General features: G+C 41.9%; 1 protein-coding gene across 1 annotated transcript; it reads right to left on the bottom strand.

Moving 5' to 3' along the window:
- Positions 1 to 2393: 2393 nt before the first annotated feature.
- Positions 2394 to 9282, bottom strand: KBTBD13 (kelch repeat and BTB domain containing 13). The gene has a single exon (XM_072148647.1). The coding sequence runs from the start codon at positions 9173 to 9175 to the stop codon at positions 7793 to 7795; it is 1383 nt and encodes a 460-aa protein (XP_072004748.1). The 5' UTR covers positions 9176 to 9282; the 3' UTR covers positions 2394 to 7792.
- Between the last annotated feature and the right edge of the window lie 10816 nt (positions 9283 to 20098).

Below are 20098 nucleotides of genomic sequence, written 5' to 3'. Positions count from 1 at the left end.
CCCTTAACCACCAAAGATATTGAAATGAAGACACTGTCTAATAAAAGGGAGAGGACCACCTGTTTCCCCAGCCCTGCCCTGCAGAACCGTGAGGGTGCGGTCACACGTCGCAGTTACAACTGCATCACAATTAGTTTTGGGGTGGTTTTAGGTGGTATTACTTATTTTAACAAGTGAAAGACATCAAATCAACAGGTGAATGACATTTGTGGAACAGGTTTCTCCTTTAAAATCAAATTCACCCATTCAGTTTCTTTCACCTGTGAAATTAACAAAACTTCACCTAAAACCACCTCAAAACTAATTGCGATGCAGGTGTAACTGCGACATGTGACCACAACCTCAGGGTCCATTTTTCAGATGCAGTTTTTGAAGCCAAAAGCAGGTGTGGATCATAAAAAACATCAAAAACTGCATCTGAAAAACTGAACGTGTGGTCTTGCCCTTCAGACTTATCGCAGATATCAAAAACAATGGCAGTAAGCTCCTTATTTTAGTGGTTACTTAAAAACATCTACATTCCCAGGGGCACAAATCAGGCACTGAGACCAGGAGACAAAAAGAAAATCATGTCTCTCTGAGGGCACATTCCCACTTTGCGTTTTGGTTGCGTTTTCATTATGTTTTTAAACACATTACAACAGCTGAGGAGAGGTGATTTGCCTAATTACATTACTGTTTACATTTGTCAACGTGATGTTGATGAATGCGCTCACATTGCATTTACAATGCGTTTTGTAAATGCAAATTTTACCAGTAATGTGATTAGGCAAATCACCTCTCTTCGGCTGTTGTAATGCGTTTCAAAACGCAATGAAAACGCAACCAAAACGCCTTTATATATGCACTGAAAACGCATTCATTTTCACATTTTTACCATGTGTAAAAATGTGTAACTGTTTTGAATCAGTTTTTCTTCATTTGTGGAGGTGTAATCGACTATGAAATGTCAGGGCTGTAAGTCTGTTGACCCTCTGGATCATTGCGGGAGATAGACTCCGGTCCAAGGTGTCGGCTAGTACTAAGTGGTACCTGGTCTTCACCAGAGCAAAATGGGATGGTCTTGCCGCGGTGGGGTACCACCAGGTTTTTCCACAGGTGCGACTAGCCTGTGGTGGCAGCCAAGGTAGCGATGCAGGAAACAGTAGGACTTACGCCAGGAAACCGGAGCTGGCACGCGGGACAGGAACACAGGATACACTGGAGACACAGGACTGCTGGAGACACAGGCACACGGAGGACTTTAGGTGATGTCACACATGGCGTTTTTGGTCCATTTTTGGTCAGTTTTTCCCAATTATCTTAATAGATAAACAGGTTATAGGTTATAAGCAGCCAAACGGTGCTTACAGCATGGTAAATGGCCAAAAACAGACTGAAAACAGATGTTTAAAAACGGACCAAAAACGCCATGTGTGGCATCACCCTTTCTCTTCACAGGAATGCTTGAAGATCCGGCAGGGAATGATGGGAGCCACCGGATTAAATGCATTCCCGGAAGCGGCCAGCGCCAATCACATGTGTGCCGCGGCGCACGGGGCCTAGTCCGGGCTGGAGCGTGGAGAGATAATTCCACGGCAGCAGGAGTGGGGCCAGGACCGGGACAGCGGAGAGAAGCACAGGTGCACCCGTGTTATAGATTGCGGGGGTGCCCGTGACAAGAAAATGTTAATACAGGATTCAAACCAGCTAAACACTGGGACGTAACTTGAGGTGGTGGAAAGGGTGCATTCTCAAGAGGCCTAGGGCGTCCATATGGTGTACCTTTTCTATATGAGAAGACGAGTACTATAAACCATACGTTATAATCGGGGTCCAGCGCACATTATGCTCTTAGGCTCGGCAGCCTCACGTTACACCCCTGAGAATAACCATATAAACAAAGAATAAAAATGGCAGATATCACAAATATTACCCATCAACTAAAAACAGACCCACCTAATTATTCTTTATAAGAAATCATGGCTGCACTATATGTGAAAAACACAAAGTTTGCTTCTTTAGGTATTGTGCAATCTATTCAGCACAATAGCTAAACAGGGACATGAAGTTTATACATGTATTGGGTGGATTACATGCATCTGTATGTGGGTTTTAGTGACTGCATATGTCTCTAAGTACATGTTAACAATTCTGCATCTGTGTCTGAGTGTCTGTGTATTTCAGCCTGTCAGTCTGTGAATGTGGCAGAATGCAAAGTAACTATTAGTTGTGTATAAATTTAGCAATGTCCATATTAGTCATTCATTAATCACTGGAACAAGTAGCCACAGATGCGGGTGCTCAGCAGAGACCTGGGCTCCTAATGACTTTTGGACTGGAAGGAACAAAGCAGAGCAGCATTGAAATAGGAGAAAATATGTAAATGTTTATATCATTTAAGTGTTCCTCATAAGCGGCTCTTAAAATATCTGAGCCGTGTTGCTCTGGGCGTATCAGGAGCCTTTATTTGGATAGATTTTGGTGCACTGTGCAAACTCTGTAGTTATCAATAGCTGTAGAGCTAGGTACTATACCTTACTATGGGGTATACAATCACATTTTAGGTCCTTGTATGTCAGACATGCACCAATTTTGGATACAGTTTTATTCATTGAGAACCCTGATCCATACATATTTCCAAAAATTCCCAAATTGTCAGTCCCTATATATCATGGACATACACAATGCTGACAAATTTGTGTTTAAGCCACTTTGGTTTGCAAAATTCCTTGCCCTAAAGAAGGTGGCTCTTAGGTAAGGACAATACCAGTTTGTTCATGGGCAGGTCGTGTTTGGTCTGGCGGGAAGGCTTTATAATGAATATATTTACTGTAAAGTCTTCAAAGGAATTGGCCAAGAGTTATCTTGATGATCTCTTTGCAGGATACACCATTAATATCTAATACTCCTGATCTCTGTGTTAGGTACTAACACAGAAATCAGCTTATTTGCCAGAGGAAGCCTATTCGCAAAATGAGACCCAAGTTGCTACAGCCATGAGATGAGTTGAGCCTCTTGCCTCAGGGAGCACCAACTGAAGGAAGGTGAAGGTTGCATCAGGTGCACAGTCACATGCTACAAAGCAGAAACTGACAATTATAAGTATTTCTTCACACCTGATGTCAGCATGGGTGTAAGACTGCATGGACTTCTGGGCGCACATCTGCAGACTTTCTGCACTTCAAATTTTTGCTTAGAACTTATAACACCGCTCTTCATCTTTCCAAACAATCCTAAAAGGCTCTTCGATACTCTTCATTCCTTACTAACACCAAAGGTTAGGCCACCTGTTACAAACCTTGGGGCTGAAAACCTGGCCAATTGATTTTATTTGACAGGAAATCATATCCCACTCTTAGGGATAATCTTAGATTATCCTCTTCCTTAATTCAAAATTCCCACAATTCCCAAAATTCTCCAGGACTTCTCCAGAGCTGCACCAATTCTCTGGAATACCCTACCCCGGTCTATTAGATTAATACCCACCCCCAATGCTTCCGAACTTCTCTTAAAACTCATTTATTTAGGCAGGCCTATCACACTTGCTTAACTGCATGCAACTATAACTCTTTATTAACCAATTCTGGATACTCCCCCTGTCTTCTCTGCTGCTCTGCAGTCTCCCTGATATGGACTTTGTATATAAGATGGCAGCCGATGGCTGGTTCAAGCAGCAGCATTTTTATTTCTTAAATTATTTTCTATTCCATCCCCTTATAAAAATGGCTGGACCATTATATAAGCTCTTATACCTCTTTTGTCATCCCCTCATCCTCATAGACTGTAAGCTCTTGCGAGCAGGGCCCTCACTCCTATTGTTCCATATGACTTATTAAAATAAGTAATGTCTTATTTTATTTTTTATGTTCCCCAGAATCTGTAAAGCGCTACCGAAGTTGATGGCGCTATAAATAAAGATTATTATTATAAATAAATATTATTTTTATGGAGAAATGACATAATAAAAAAATAACATGATACATTACTATTGAATTGGAAGGAGCAGTAGCAGATTATTATATAGGTGGTTTGGGTGGGCGCCAGGGGCCCAAGGCTTGTAGGGAGCCCCTGACCACATGGACCAATCACCAAGTTTGATACTGCCCTGTAGACATAATAAAGAAAATGACCTTTTCTATAAAATCCCAAACACATTAGTATACAAGGGTCCTTTCAGGACATTGGAAGGTCCTCCAAAAGCCTGTAAACTGTCCACTAAAAGTGGACAGAAGGGACCCCCTTCCTTTACCAAGTAGCTTATTTCTAGTACCGTATTAAGGAAGTAAATACCATTAAAAAATTAAACTTGCAATGGCCGCCAATTTTTTTACAGCTCAGGGTCCATGGCCGTCTTAATCCGCCCCGGTTGATGGAGCGGCACACTGTTTTATAGTTCACCTCAGGCAGCAGAGAGTATAGGATCAACCCTGAATAAGACATATTGGGGCACATTTACTTACCCGTCCCATTGCAACCCCGCCGTGCGTTGTCTTGCGCGATTCACTAAGATGCAATTTCCTGCATGTGTCGCTTCCTCCGCTCAGGTCCGCCGGAGTCCGCCTTCTTCTTCCCGGTGCATGTGAGTGCTGATCTTGCGACACAATTTGCTTTTTAAATTCCACGGTTTGTCCGAATCAGTCGGGTTGTCTGACGTCCACACCCCCCGATTTGTGTCGCATGCAAGCCGGCGCCGATGCGTCACAATCCGATCGCGTGCGCCAAAAACCTGGGACAATTCAGGGAAAAACGGGAAAAAAAACGCTAAACCTGACGAAAATGCAGCATTCGGACCCTTAGTAAATGTGCCCCACTATCAATGTACCCTATTCTTAAATTGGCTAGTGAATTTTAAAGGCCATAAAGATGTTCACATTATTCAGTATACAAGGATATGAAGATACACATTTCAAAGCTATTTACGGTAATTTAATTTTATGTTTTTAACTCCATGTCTGGAATTTCAGTTGCATTTTTTTTGTTATTAAATTGAGAACAATAATGGAAAACACAAGAGAGAAAAACCTGTACTGATGCCAGTCACTGAGTACATGCAGTACCGCTAAAAGAAGTGAACTTTAAGATGAATATTATGCCCGGTCAAGCCATTCACAGCCGTTTAACCATCTCAGTAAGACTATATACACACACATCTAAAAAGCCAGTCACAAAATTTGAACCATGTCAATAAGGCTATATCCACACCTCTGAGGAGCCAGTCACAGCCTGTAACCATGTCAGTAAGGCTATATCCACACCTCTGAGGAGCCAGTCACAAACTATTAACTATGCCAGTAAGATAATATCTACACCTCTGAGGAGCCAGTCACAAACTTTTAACTACGTCAGTAAGGCTATATCCACACCTCTGAGGAGCCAGTCACAGCCGTTAACCATGTCAGTAAGGCTATATCCACACCTCTGAGGAGCCAGTCATAGCTTTTTTTAACCATGTCAGTAAGGCTATATCCACACCTCTGAGGAGCCAGTCATAGCTTTTTTTAACCATGTCAGTAAGGCTATATCCACACCTCTGGGAATCATCCGATGTGACATTGCATCATTAATTGATCCAGATTAGCTTCAATGGGGGAATATGGTTGCTGGAAATGTTTGTGGGTGCCCAATCCCATACAGTACAGGGCTGATATATATATTTGTGTCAGTCAGGGGTGTAACTAGAAATCAGTGGACTCCATAGCAAACTTTAAACTGCACTTAACTGTACATCTATGATTGGCATGTACTATTGAAAGTCCCATAGAAGTCTATGGAACACAGAATACATTTATTTCTTGTGCTCCATGATTTTCTTGCCTTGATGGACAATTCCATCAGGAAAGTTTAATCCTGTGTTGGGCAAAGGGGGGCAGCCTAGACCCCCATACAATCAGACGTCTATCCTCTATTCAATGATAAGCAGGTATGTCAACCTTTAACACCAGGGCCTGGGTGCATATGCTACCTCTGAAGCCTATAGATATACAAATTAATGTTGTATGGTATCCACCATGAGTCAAAGGAAACAAATGCTTACAGGAAGCAGCTAGGGACAAAAATGATCGTCTTAATGTCCTAATACATCACTGTCTCTGGATAATTGGGGCTGGCTAATTGATATGTCCTCCAATTTATTCTGTTTCCTGTTCAGCAAAGAATTACAAAGTGGTTGGGTTGCTAATTTTCACCCGATATCATTTTACATTATGCCGTAAACTACCACTATAAAATCGCTAAATAACTTTGCAAACCCATTTGCTTTACTGCAGTCAGTTTCACTCATATAATGTTCACTTCTCTGTTCATTTTCATTATTCGTTTACAATGCTATACAATTTCTTTTAGCAGAAATATGTAACCTAAACTACACCACATATACAGTATTTTCAATGTACCATATTATAGAAAGTTTCTAGTTTTTCATTATAAAAAAAAAAGTCTTATTAGGCCAGGACAACATGGGAAGTAGTTTCAGAGGGTTAGCCATGACTAATCTGCTGCTATGGATGTTCTCATAATAGATAATAGGTGATAAATGCCTGATCATGGAAGGCCAACTATATGCCTATGGGTCTTTCCTGCAGCTTCCAACCTTTGCACTGTATAGGCTGTAATCTATGAAGTAGCAGACATGGAAATGGGCTTCTGTACATCATTCTGTCACATACTGCAGTAATCTCTGCTCTTCTTATTCAGTTGGGAGAATGGAGGGGGGGGGGGGAGTTCTGATAGTTGAACCATCATGCATCATTGGATGAGAGTTCAACTTGCATATGCTAAAAAAACATTGTAAGAAATCACAGTCCATATATACAGTAAATTATCTTCATTGCAAGCAAAATGTTTTTGATTATGTACCATGAATTCCAGGTTAAGGAGTCTGGAGAACACCCAGTACTCAGGCACAAGGATGGAGGACAGTCAGCACTTACCGGGGATATGTGAAACAAACATTATTACAGATGCACTGTACGTGCGGCGCACTTACACATGCTTCTTCAAACCAGAGCACAGCACCCCAGGAATCATAGACAATTACTTCTTAAAGGGAACCTGTGACCAGGGAACTCTAAGCACTTGCATTACAATATAATTGTGTGTTTAAGTTACCTGCCACCCTGTCAGAATCCTCTGTATAGTTCCAGGGGTTGGCATTTCATAAAACAACATGTGACATGTCTGTGCTGCTCACTCCTCAGCTCTCAGCCCCCACCTTTGTGATCCTTCACAGGGACAGAGCTCACAGCCTGGTTAGCTGACATCAGTGGGAGAGGGAGGAGCTTTACATGTGCACAAAGGTGGGGACTGAGAGCTGAGGAGTGAGCAGCACAGAAGCACAGACAAGTCATGTGTTGTTTTTTCTAAATGCAACCAAACCAAAGCCGAACACCTGGAACTAACCTTTGTCAGGAATACAGGTAAGTTAAAACACACAATTATATTTGAATGCAATTGCTTCAAGAAGGCTGGAAGGCATATGTGCAATGCAGCTGTAATTGGCTTCTGCAACCTGTCTTTAGTGAAAATTAGGTCCCCGGTGACAGGTTCCCTTTAAGGTGACATATAACAATTTAAGCACTTATTGCCTACATCCCGCCTTTTCTTCAATATATATACCTTTCTTGTTTTACCCCCAATTTTTGCCTAGTCTATCAAAATGTAAAAACTAAAATACCATAGTTCTGTAAATTAAAAAATTAAACTGTGGCATTGCATTAAATTGTTACTTCTGTTCTTTTACACAGTTACACAATGATGAAAATACATAAAAACATTATGAAATGAATTAATAAACTTGTATAAAATAATCTGGTCATAAATAGCTCTGGTGAGGATTCTTGTATAGTTTGCTGGCCATTAGCTTTATCTTTGGAGGAAGTCTCAGGAAGAATGTATGCAGAGATCCTCCTTTGTTGAATCCACACTTCTCTTTTGTGGGCTTCCAGGTGCAGGTATCTATCCTATAAATCAAGGTTAACATCCTGTTCAGGGTAAAGACCGTGTCTCCCCTGATAACAGCGGTGAACAGGGCTCCTTTGCTGTTAACGTATTGTCCAGAAAGGGTTGTCCACTGCTGTGTGCTGAGGTTGTAATTCTCAATGGTGCAGCGTAGAAAGTCATCAGATGGACCATTTCTCATGATGTACAGATTGTCCCTGTGTCCCACCATACAATGGCCATAGCTCTGTGGTCGCCTTATGGATGAGATAGAAATTAGATCATCTTTATCAGTGTCATATTCATAAACTATGGTTGTTTCTTGTGGCTTCCAGAGAGAGACAAAAATCCTTCCCATGGTTCTTGTAGCAGGAGGACCTGCTATGGGTTGTGGTAAGTCCTTTCCAAAGCTCCAATTCTTGGAGGATAAGGAATATTTCTCCACATAAGCTACAGGAACCCTTTCATACTCCCCACCAAAGGCATATAAATACCCTTCATGTCCTACCAGCGTCACTTCATATCGGAGTTGATGTGGGCTGGCAAACTCACTCCAGGTATGGTTGTCTCCATCATAACAGAAGCTTTTCTCTACTACTTGCTTGTTTGCTCCTCGAGCTCCACCTACAATGTAAACCTTATTGTTTAACGTGGTGACACCAGCTAAAAATGTGCTGGCATTTTCTGGGATACATCCAAGACTTACCCATTCATTCTCTTTCTCATTTAAGAAACACATTGTCCTTGATGGGTCTTCAAGGAATTCCATGGTAGGAGTGTGAGCCCCAACTGCAACAAAAACACTGGGTGTCAGAGAGTCAATGTACTGAATGAGGTCTTTGGGCAAGGACTGTATTTCTTTTTCCAAAAGCTCATATATATCTCTGATGTATAAGGCCGCTTCATGGAACAGATCGAGCAATCCATATGTGGCAGCAGCTTCATACATCACCAGGCAGTTGTCCGAGTCAATAAGATTGACCAAATGCTTCATTAGGACTTCAACTTGTAAGAAGGCCGCACACTCCACAGCTTCCAGGATCTCCTCGCCAGTCAAGAGAGGCCTCTCACCATCCAGTACTCTCAATGTTATCAAGAAGCCCATTGCACCTAAGTTGTGTAACTGGATTTCATCCTGGGAGCTCTCCCGCATTCCAGACTGGAAAAGAGCCCGGAAATATTCACTATGCTTCACCAATAATTCCTTGTCCGTGGTAAAAACCGTACTTTCTACAGTGACATGTAGTTTAGCCATCATAAAAGCTTGGGTAGGCCGCTGCGTCTTCTTCTTTCTGATGGATTTCTGTATTTATCTTGTGCTGGGAAGGAGCTAACATGTCATTTTCTAAAGATAGCATTGCTCATGTGATGGTATGCGCCAAGCAGAGCAGACCTCCTGTTACTTCTGACAAGGCGGCTACTGGTGCCAGCTTCTGCCCTGTAATCCACATACATGATTATAAAGTGTAATACAATACATGTCCCAACTTAGTATAGTAATCACATATTATATATGCACGTATAGCAGTCATCTGACCGCACTCTCCTCCCATAGGAATAGGCCACAGTATAAACATAGAAGGCTTCAGCCTTGTTCTCACATTCATCATACGGAGCTGTATTCTATTCTATTTCCAACTTCTGATAAAGTATAACAGGGAAAATAAAATGTCTTGGGAAAGTCCTCCTTGTTTGGTCTGCTGGAATCTCTTTTTTTTTGTTGCAAAATATATTAAACTTGTGTAAAAGAGGTCTACAAATGTTGTAGCTAATCTTCAAGATATTGCTTGTACAGACAAAACAGCCCTATCCTTTTCCACCATTGATATTGTTGCATTAACAGTATATTCCTCAAAAATGCTTCATTATTAAGCATATAATAACCGGAAAAACACACAAAGCTCCTTACGTAAATCTCAACTTTAAATTTTATGATTGAAAATATTTAGCCCTGGTTATGTTAGTATCATTAAATATATATATAATGTATATTGGTGTTATTGATATCAAAATCCAGCGATGTATACGTTTTGCTTTATATTACTGTCCTTGCTGTTATGATGCAGTGTTTATGTGACATATGTTCACTCCTTTCCATATCAGCAATGGTTTACAAGTTTACATCTGCTCTGGAAATCCAAGGGACCCCCTTATAAGTACCGACTATGATATGCATCATTTCACGAGTTGATTTTGAAAAGAATCTTCCATAGGGGCTCCTACTGGTAGCCTTTGTGAACATTTTCTAAACATCAGAAGTGGATTATTATAGAGGTGGTTTGGGGAGTAGCCCGACACCAAAGCATTCTAGGGGGGCTATGGCCATCCAAACCACCCACCAAATTTTATACTGAAAAGGGCCTTCACCAATGAAATCCTCATACATCTGTTCCTTCTCACAATACACATGTACACAAGAGTCATTTCAGGAGCTTTAAAGGTCCTCCAAAGGTCCTGAAACAGCAGATCGGAAGTAGGCAGAAGGGACGCATTCTCCATCCCCGAGAAGTTTGATTCTAGTACCCTATGTAGGAAGTGATTCCAGACTTGTAGGGTCTATAATATTCATACAGGCCATCACCCATGGCAGTCGTAATCCGCCGTGCTAAGGATGCGTTCACATGTTAAAACGCATCACAACTGCATCGTAAAATACTGCATTCAGTTTTGATGCGATTGGGGGATTATTCACGTCTTTTTAATGTCTAGTTTTCTTTTGTTTTTTAAGTTTTTGGGCTTGATTGACTTATCTTAGTAGTTGACAAATTAGGCATGCGGGTTTATTCCTTTTTTTTGCTACTTTTTACCGCTATTACACAAATAATTGTGACATTTTAGGTGTCCACATTCCAATTTTTAAAGGAAATCAACCATTTAAAAAATATTTTTAAAAAAACCTAGAAATACTCACCTATGCCCCTCTTCATCTTGATCCTGCTGGTGTTCTTTGCTAAGTTTGACACCTAGTAAAAAAAACTGATGAAAAAAAAACTGATGAAAAAAAAAGATGAAAAAAGAAACAAGGTGATCAGTGCTCGGCATAATTAGCAGCCAGGAGCGCCAGATATCTTGTACGTAGAAATGCATGCGATCAGTAACCAGCACCCGGTGTTTTGCATGTACACAACACAAAACGCAGGGTATTTGTTGCCAATCAAAAGTGTTTTTACTGGAAACACATATGAGATTGGTCCGAGACCCACCACATGGGTGTTTGCATTGCATATAAACACAATGCGAATGCCACGTGTGAACGCTCCCTCAAAGGATGTAGGGGAAGCAGATACTCTAACGGCCTGGGGACAAAATAGGCCATAAAACCCTTTACCACATAATAGACTGATAAATCACATAGAGATATTTTAGTGGATTCCACATTCGGTCCCTTGAGTTCAGGATTGCTGGGTAAATGGTGTGGGCAGTATTTTTGGTTTTCTAATAACCAAGGCTGTGGCAGTGGTACTAGGCAAACATGGAAAGACGCCAGAGCCCAGTGGTTTTAAAGTGCCCATGGCATTCTGAGGATCAATGTTCATGCCAAGCCAACATTGAGATTGACAAAGGGTCCATTGTGACTGTCTTGCCCATCAGCTCACAACCACCTGGAGCAGTCCCAGCAGACATTGCTTCCAGAATGAAAGAGTTTCTAACAAATTGAAAGAAAAAAAATACAAATATAGTTATTGACTGATCACTTCAGCCATTTCTTCAATTCTGTTCTAAAGAGTTATAGAAAGAGACGAGTATCTCATTGATAAATAATTTATGGTATACATTGTGGATAATCATACACCATAAATATTGATGATTAGAAAGCCCCTTTAATAGTGATTACCTTTACAGACCCCTCTCTTACAGAATAATCTCCCATGGGGCTCCTTGGATTCAGCCACCAAGGTCATTAGACTGAGTGCTGGATTCCTCACTAGAGGATACTGAAATATAATATCATACATTCACAAGGAAGTGTCAGACATCAAGCCCCTACAAACAGATTGTAAAGGCGCACATTACACCGCCTCGCTGCGCACATAACCTATAAGTCAAATCACTGGCAGCCATCGTGTGAGTTTGTATTACTGCAGGTGGCCCACAAGGAGGTCACCATCTGCTTCCCATTATACAGTGGGGACTGAATGTGCTTGCAAAGGGTTAATGAGTCTAATGTCAGAGATATGGGTTTCCCAGGCCCCGCTATTCTCAGCAGCACGCATACAAACAAATAGTATCTAAGCACACCCCACGTGAGCCCCATCATTCACATACATGCTTTTGGTTGGATTACATTTTCTATTTGCAATGCTTGATTATGTTTCATATACTTTAGGATAAGAAATATTGATTATATAAGTGTAATGCATAGGTTGTAATCTCCCATAAATTGTAAGCTCTTATGCACAGGGCCCTCACTCCTATTATCCCATCTGACCATGTTATTATTCTGTAATGTCATATTTTATTTGTATAGGTCCCCCATGATCTGTAAAGCGCTTCAGAATATATAATTTATATACAGGGTCGGACTGGCCCAGCAGAGGACCGGAGAATCCTCCGGTGGGCCCCGACATTGTTGGAGCCCCCTATGGTCACCATCGGAAAAGTTGTCGGTAACCGTCCCGTTTCCTGATGGTTCTGTTCACTGCATTTGAATTACATTTAGGAACACAATTCGGGGATGAGCGTCTCCCTGATTGGGAGAATTTCCTCCGCACTGCACTGGATTTACCTTCCTTAATGTAATTCAGGTGCAGAGTGTGAACACAATCAAAGGCTGCATTCGGATTCAAATGCTTTGGGCAAAATGCATCCAACACATCTGTGTTGCAACTGCAGTGAAACTGACAAAAAAACACATTTGTTGCGTTTTCTTGTGTGCTCTGTTTTTATAGGTTTTATTCTGCCCTCCATATGACACTTTCTCTTTATTATTTGGTTTGCTACGATCACAGAGATTTATATAGGTTTTATTAGGTTTTTTGCATTTTGGGATGCAGTGATACCTATCATGATTATGATTTTTACTGTTTATTTTTGTATGTGATATAGGGAAAGGGAGGTGCTTTAAAATTTTCCTTTTTTTTACAATTTTTTTTTATTTACTATTATTTCAGACCCTCCAGGGTACTGATTGCTAATACTATATACTGCAATACTACAGTATTGCTGTATATAGCAATTTTACTGCTGATCTCTTATTGATCTCTCTGATCTCTCTTGTCCGAACGTGCATTGTCCGACGATGATGAGCTGTGCTGCAATTTACTAAGGTTGTGCACCCGATATCATTTGTCGCTTTCCCACTCAGGTCCGCCGGAGTTCACCTTCCTCTTCCTGGTGCGTGTAAGTGCTTTGGATTTCAACACAATTTGAAAGTTAATTCCTGCACTCAGTCCGTATCAGTCGGATTGTCCGACGGCACACCCCCCAATTTGTGTCGTATGGAAGCCAGGGTAGCTGCGCCAAAAAAGGATTACGTGCGCCAAAATCTGAGTGCAGACACCAGTTAAATACCAGTCAAAGCCACGCAAATCCTGAAAAAGACAAACAGTCCAACAAAAGTGCGATCTGCCACCCTTATTAAATGAGCCCTAGTGTATACTAAGCAGGCGGAGGCAGAAAGTATATCTGTCTGCCAGTACCTCTGTATATACTCCGAGCATATGCCAATAGCTTTCCAGGTAAATTCGCTGAGCATATCATAAAAACATGATATGATTGTAGCCTTATTTTGGAATCCTGCAATTTTTAATTTTAGAGACCAAGAATATGGAATATAGAAGTACAGTATACCATCATGAAGAAACACCAGTAAAACATGCAGCTCCTGGAAGCCACCAGTAATGGTAGTTCACACCACCAGGGACCACAAACATAAGATCTTTGATAGTTATCATACTCCAAAGGTCCCTGTGATCTGAGTAAAATGGAGAATCACAAAATAAAGATGATTCGCCACGCCATAAATAGGAACAAGACACTACTATAAAACCAAGTATGACGGACTATGGCGAAGAAACAAAACCATCTTTCTAAAATGGGTTTGTTGCATCAAGCACCTGCTTTCTGAATCTTAAAGGGGGAGCGTGCCGTTGATTGGCGCTGGCCATTCAATCCTTTTATAAAATGCCAGCCTCTTCTTGTAAACCCCGCCGGATCGTTGTGCTCTCATGCCATTGAAAAAGCTGTATTCCTTGTCTTGTGCATTTAGACTGATTTCCCATTGTGACCCTGTTTTTGTTTCTGACTCCACTCCTCTTTTGCCTGCCCTGACAATCTGCTCTGCCTTCGACTCTGATCCCGTGCTGCCTGTCTTGACCTCCTGCCTGTTCCCGACCACGATTCTGCCTCACGACTCTTTACCTCCCCTTGGCCGCCACTGTGAGCAAAGTCAAGTGTGTGGAGCGAACTGGTGAAACTAGATGCCACTTAGACTCCACTCCCAGGTGTCGGCTTATGTCATCATGGTCCAGTGAGTCCACTACCCCTGAATCCTGACACTTGTGAAGTCATCTAGCAAAGTCACTGTGGTCGCTGTTATAACGGCACTAATGTTTTACCCCGCAACCCGCCCTGCATTGTATCTACAGTAAACATATATTGATGTAGAAGTCCCAAATGCAATGTGATGGTAAATTACTTCCCCAAATGTGCAATTCAAGGGCAAGAGGGGACCGATTCGCTTCCTTGCACATTACGCTAGCACTGACGTACTGCCTCATGAATTTCCTGCTTTGATATTCCTCTGTATATAATCTCCCTCAGTCTCTGTATATATAATTCAGGAGTCTATGTATACTTAGATTAGCTGAGCTGTGTATGGAGGATAAGAGCAAGATTTGAGGGATTTCCTGATGTGATTTTATAGGAAGCCACACTCATCCAGTCCTTGTATTGGGATGGGTTGATGTAATCTAGCCCTATTCATATAACGCAGAGTATAATATATTGCATTAATCTGTAGGTGGGATAGATAGAAGATCACATCATGTAGGTTTGTACCAGGTTTCTGTAGTACACGCAGTCCCCTACTTAAGGACACCCGACTTACAGACAACCCATAGTTACAGGCTGACCCCTCTGACCTCTGGTGAAGCTTTCTGAATGCTTTACTATAGTCCCAGATTGTAATGATCAACTGTAAGGTGTCTGTAATGAAACTTTATTGATAATCTTGGTCCCATTACAGCAAAAAATGTTTAAACTCCAATTGTCACTGGGGCAAAATTTTTTTTTGTCTGGATCTACAATTATAAAATATACAGTTTCGACTTACATACAAATTCAACTTAAGAACAAACCTCCGGACCCTATCTTGTACGTAACCCGGGGACTATCTGTATCTTAATCATCTTCCATAGAAAGGGCCAGGTCAGCCCTCTAGAACAAAATTTTGGGTGTTTTGTGGGGAAGACATCTCAAATTACTTATAATTGCTCTTAAATATTATCTATTCATTGGTAGAGATAATATGCTGCAGAAACGTGACAACATCCACACAACATGTTTTTGTGAATTGAAGCTTTCGAATACTTTTGGTCGGTTACTGGGAAAATGTGCATGGGACATCTGGTGACCCGCAGCTGTTCCCTGCTCTGGGACTTCCTCTCAGCCCTGGGAATTGCTTATTCTTAAGGTAAAAAAATTGTCATTCACGATTCCACTGGGCTAAAGTGGTCTATACTATTATAAGAGCACATTTAAACATGCTAAAACATTATTCAAGAGGGAACTTTTTGTACGGCTCTGTTGAATATATGAACCATAAGGGATTCTTTCTTGTTGTAAATATTTAAAAGGCTGACCAAGCACCGACCAAGCCTTATATTAGTTCAGACGTGACTCCAATCCTATGCCCTTTCTACCATAAATGCAAAAACTTTAGCGGCTCTTTGGTGGAGTCCACACTTTGAAGAGCTTTTTGTGTGAAGGAAACAAGGTGGCAAGTGCAAACTTTATTTAAATAGCTTAAAAGTAACCTGTCTTCAGATGTTGACATATGATCCTTATGACAGGTTCTTGTAGCTTACACATAAGCTAAGTGGAACATATATTTTTTCAAAAAAGCCCACATTAGTGTTCACTTGAAAGCAAATTTTGAAAATATGGCTATTAGTGGTTTACCAAGCTGTGTGATTCATTGAGTCATTCGCTAGACACATAGCCTCACTCATGGAAATTCGAGTATGCTGCTATAAGCAATGTCTTCTCCTGGCTCCAGATGTGGGCAATGAGCAATGGAGTCTGTCACCGGTGCCCCTGCGATCCATGTCTCAGATCGCGGGCACACCCATGTCCCTCTCCGCTGTGGCATTGCCCCTCGGCCCCGGCATCAAACTCACCTCTCCACGTTCCTTCTCCCGTCTGGTCTGGTCCGCGTATTCGAGGATTTAAAGGGCCAGCGCACCTCTGATTGGCGCTGGTACTCCCGGGTTTCCTTAAAGGATTCCCTGCCGGATCCTCTGACCGCTGCATCTCTGCAGCCTGCCTTGACTTCGTGCCTGTTCCTGACATTGAGCCTGGACTCTGTTCGCAACCTCGGCTGCCACCGTGGGCTGGACCATCTCGCTTTGCGCCAGGTGCCTCTTAGATTCCAGTCCCACGTGTCGGCTATTACCATCTCCCACGGTGGTCCAGGGGGTCCACAGACCCAGAACTCTGACAACTCCACTGTTCAGAGTGAAGAAGGCCACCCACAAGCACAAGATACCATCAGCCAGGTCGACTTATATGTCTAAAAGAGATGAGGTGGGGAAGAAGATATGAGGCGTATTCCTGACAATGACTCCCTGACTCAGATGGATCAGTCTTCTTATCTACCTGAGATGTACTACAGCTCAGAAGACTTTCTGATACACTGCTCACTACAGAAGAAAGAGCAGAAACAAAGCACCAAGCTGTTTTGCTTATAGATGTATATTACAATGTTTACTATTTCCCTGCTCTATTCATTTCTAAAATAAAAAAGGCTTCAAAGGTTTAGGTACACTTTAAGCAAACTGCCCTCTTTCTAAATGTAGGAAACAGAATAGGCATCCATATATATAGAGCTGTTTTGAGGTATTTGCCCCTCATCAGTACAAAGCAAGGGGCTGTTTAGCTAGATAGATGACACATGAGGTATAATGGTCCAGGAATTCTGACGGCTCCTGTGGCCCGGTGCGAGCATCTGCGCACCCTAATTGGTGCCGGCCGATCGCTCCCCTGATATATAGCCTGCCTTTTACTTTGACCTCTGCTGGATCTTTTTGACCTGTTTCCTGCGAGAAAATGTGATATATTGTGACTTTGGTGATTTTCCCGCCCGTTGTGATCTCTGCTTTGTTCCATGATCTCAATTCTTTGGCGCCTGTTTTGACCATTTGCTACGTTTCCGACTCCGCTCCTATGCCTCCTGTCCTGACCTCTTGTCTGACTACGACTCTGACTCACTGGGGCAGATTTATCAGCTGTCTGAAAGTCAGAATATTTCTAGTTGCCCATGGCAACCAATCACAGCTCAGCTTTCATTTTATCAGTGCTCATGAATATTTTAAAGGGGAGCTGTGATTGGTTTCCATGGGCAACTAGAAATATTCTGACTTTCAGACATCTTGATAAATATGCGCCACTGTCTCACTACTGAGAGCAAGTTGCGCCTGTGGAGCGACCTGGTGGTATCCCGCCACAGAAAGTCCAACCTGCTTTGTAGAGGGCTCTGGTGAATACCGGGTGCCACTTAAACCGATACCTGAGAGCAGAGTCTAAGTCATTGTTTGTGGCAGTTCAGTGGGTCCAACACCATCGATCCTGACACCTAAATATTGGCATCTGTAGGATAACAGATGGTAGGAGTGCACAGGGTTGGTTAGAGAAGAAAGAGTTAAAGTTACATGCCGTTAGAGAGTGTGATGGTCTTGCCAGAAAAGATGGGTTTTAAGAGCCCTTTTAAAACCTTGGTAGTTAGGTATTAATCTGATAGACCATGGTAGAGCATTCTAGAGAATTAGTGCAGCTCAAGAGAAGTCCAGGATTTGTGCGTGGGAGGTTCGAATTAAAGGTGAGAATAATCTGAGATTACTGGCAGATCAAGGAGCATGGGCTGGGGGATAGACGGAGATGAGGGACGAATGGAAGGAGGTGCAACATTAATTTAAACTGTATTCGGAAGGAGACAGGCAACCAGTGCAGTGACTGGCACAGACTAGAGGCTTCTGTGTAGCATCTGGAGTGAAAGACCAGCCTTGCTACTACTTTAAGGATAGATGGTAGAGGAGAAAGTTTAATATGTGAAATACCAATAAGTAGGGAGTTACAGTCATGGAGACGAGAGTGAATCAGAGCAACGATTAGTATTTTAGAGGTTGGAATTGGATTCTGTAAATATATTTGAGGTGAATGCAGCAAGTGATTGTATATACGGTGCAAAGGAGAGGTTTCAGCACAACACAAAGACAACGGGCCTGCTGCCTTGGGGTAATGATGATTTGATAGACAGAGATTGAGAGGTCAGGGTTTGGTTGGTTAGTAGATGGTGAAAATACAAGAAGTTCACTGATAGAAAGGTAAAGTCTCAGGTAGAGAGATTCGATGATGTAAGAGATGTCAGAGAGCCAATCACTAATGTTCTGGATTAAGGCAGGGGTGATGTTACGTGCAGAAGTACATAACTGAGTGTCATCAGCATAAATAAGATACTGGAAACCAAATCTGCTGATGGTTTGTCTGATGGGGGTAGTATAGAGAGAAAGGAGAAGAGGACCCAGGACTGAGCCCTGAGGAACCCCGACACTGAGAGGAAGACGAGTTCCAGAAAAGGAGACATTGAAATTGCGGTCAGAGAGATAGGAAGAAAACCAATAGAGAACAGTATTGTTCAGGCCAATAGAGTGAAGAATTACAACACTCTACCACTGGAGACATATTGTATAGTATCCATATGAAGAAAAACCAGCTCACCCACCTCACTGGTCCATGGATGCATGGATCACCTCTCTACAAAAGACTGAAATCCAAAGAACATAAAATTGCATGATTTAGCAGGTTGCCATTACACTCTGCCCTTGAATTATGCAGAAACATGAATTTTCAGAGCACATGTCCATAAAAAAAACATGTTTCAGGTATCAGTAGGCCCCTTGGTGACAGAGCCTCAGTGGGCCCCTTTGGAGTGAACTCACATGGTGGCATTAAAAAATCTGAAACTAAAACAGTCTCCTGTTCCCAAAAATATTCCCTAGTTTATCATAACAATCAGCCCCCTTGTGGGTACTTTAAATAAGCTTCCTCTCACCCCCTCTGGATTCATTAGATACAACCGCCCTCACTCCTACGGATTCCTTATGTACAGCCATATGTGGGCCCCCCAGCAGCTCTGGCTCCTGGCATCTGCCCAGGTATGCCCTGTGTTGGCGCTGGCCCTGTTCATGACCCAGTGCGGTGGCATCATCCAGAAAAGTGTTAAAATCTCTTCCTTGACTTTACCAATTTACATCTCACTTCAAAGTTGATTTTCTGGGAGATGCCATCACACTGGACCATGAAAGAAACAAAAACTAGAAGGTATTACACTGTTTGACAACATAATGGTAGTAATGAATTCCAAAAGGAATACCCAATTCCAACGTATAAAATCCTAATACCAACTACAATATAAATACCAGTTCAAGTATATAGGACCAAAATTACCATAAACCATACACTATAACTCCAATTTAGTAAGACAATTATTCCAATCTTTATTAACACACAATATGGCAATCAAAAAGATTAAAACATACAATAAAATCCACAAAGGTGTGGTGGTGGGCTTATCAGTCAAATTTACATGTGCATCCACTGTACAATGTCCTAATAAAAACAACCAAAATATACAATTTTTTAATGTAAATAGTCACATTACCCCCCATGGCGTTGCATGATACCAAAATTTGAAGAACAATAATGGACCACCACCACAGCACCCCGACGTACGGTTTGCCTTCTCTTTCCCTAGGGGGTGTGACAACATAGTGGTAGTAGTTTATTAGGCCAATTGGTGATGACGGGTTCCCTTTCAATATATCCATATATCAATTATTACAAACCCTTATATGGATCCAAAAACTAATTTGAGGTGGGATTATTGAGGTGGGTGTATCACTTACTACATAGAGCAGCTACACACAGGCAGCTTTCATTGTACTGATGTAGAGAGAAGTACTGA

Source organism: Engystomops pustulosus, chromosome 4, assembly GCF_040894005.1.
Source record: "Engystomops pustulosus chromosome 4, aEngPut4.maternal, whole genome shotgun sequence".
NCBI classification, from domain to species: domain Eukaryota; kingdom Metazoa; phylum Chordata; class Amphibia; order Anura; family Leptodactylidae; genus Engystomops; species Engystomops pustulosus.
This window is presented reverse-complemented; position numbering and strand designations above follow the sequence as displayed.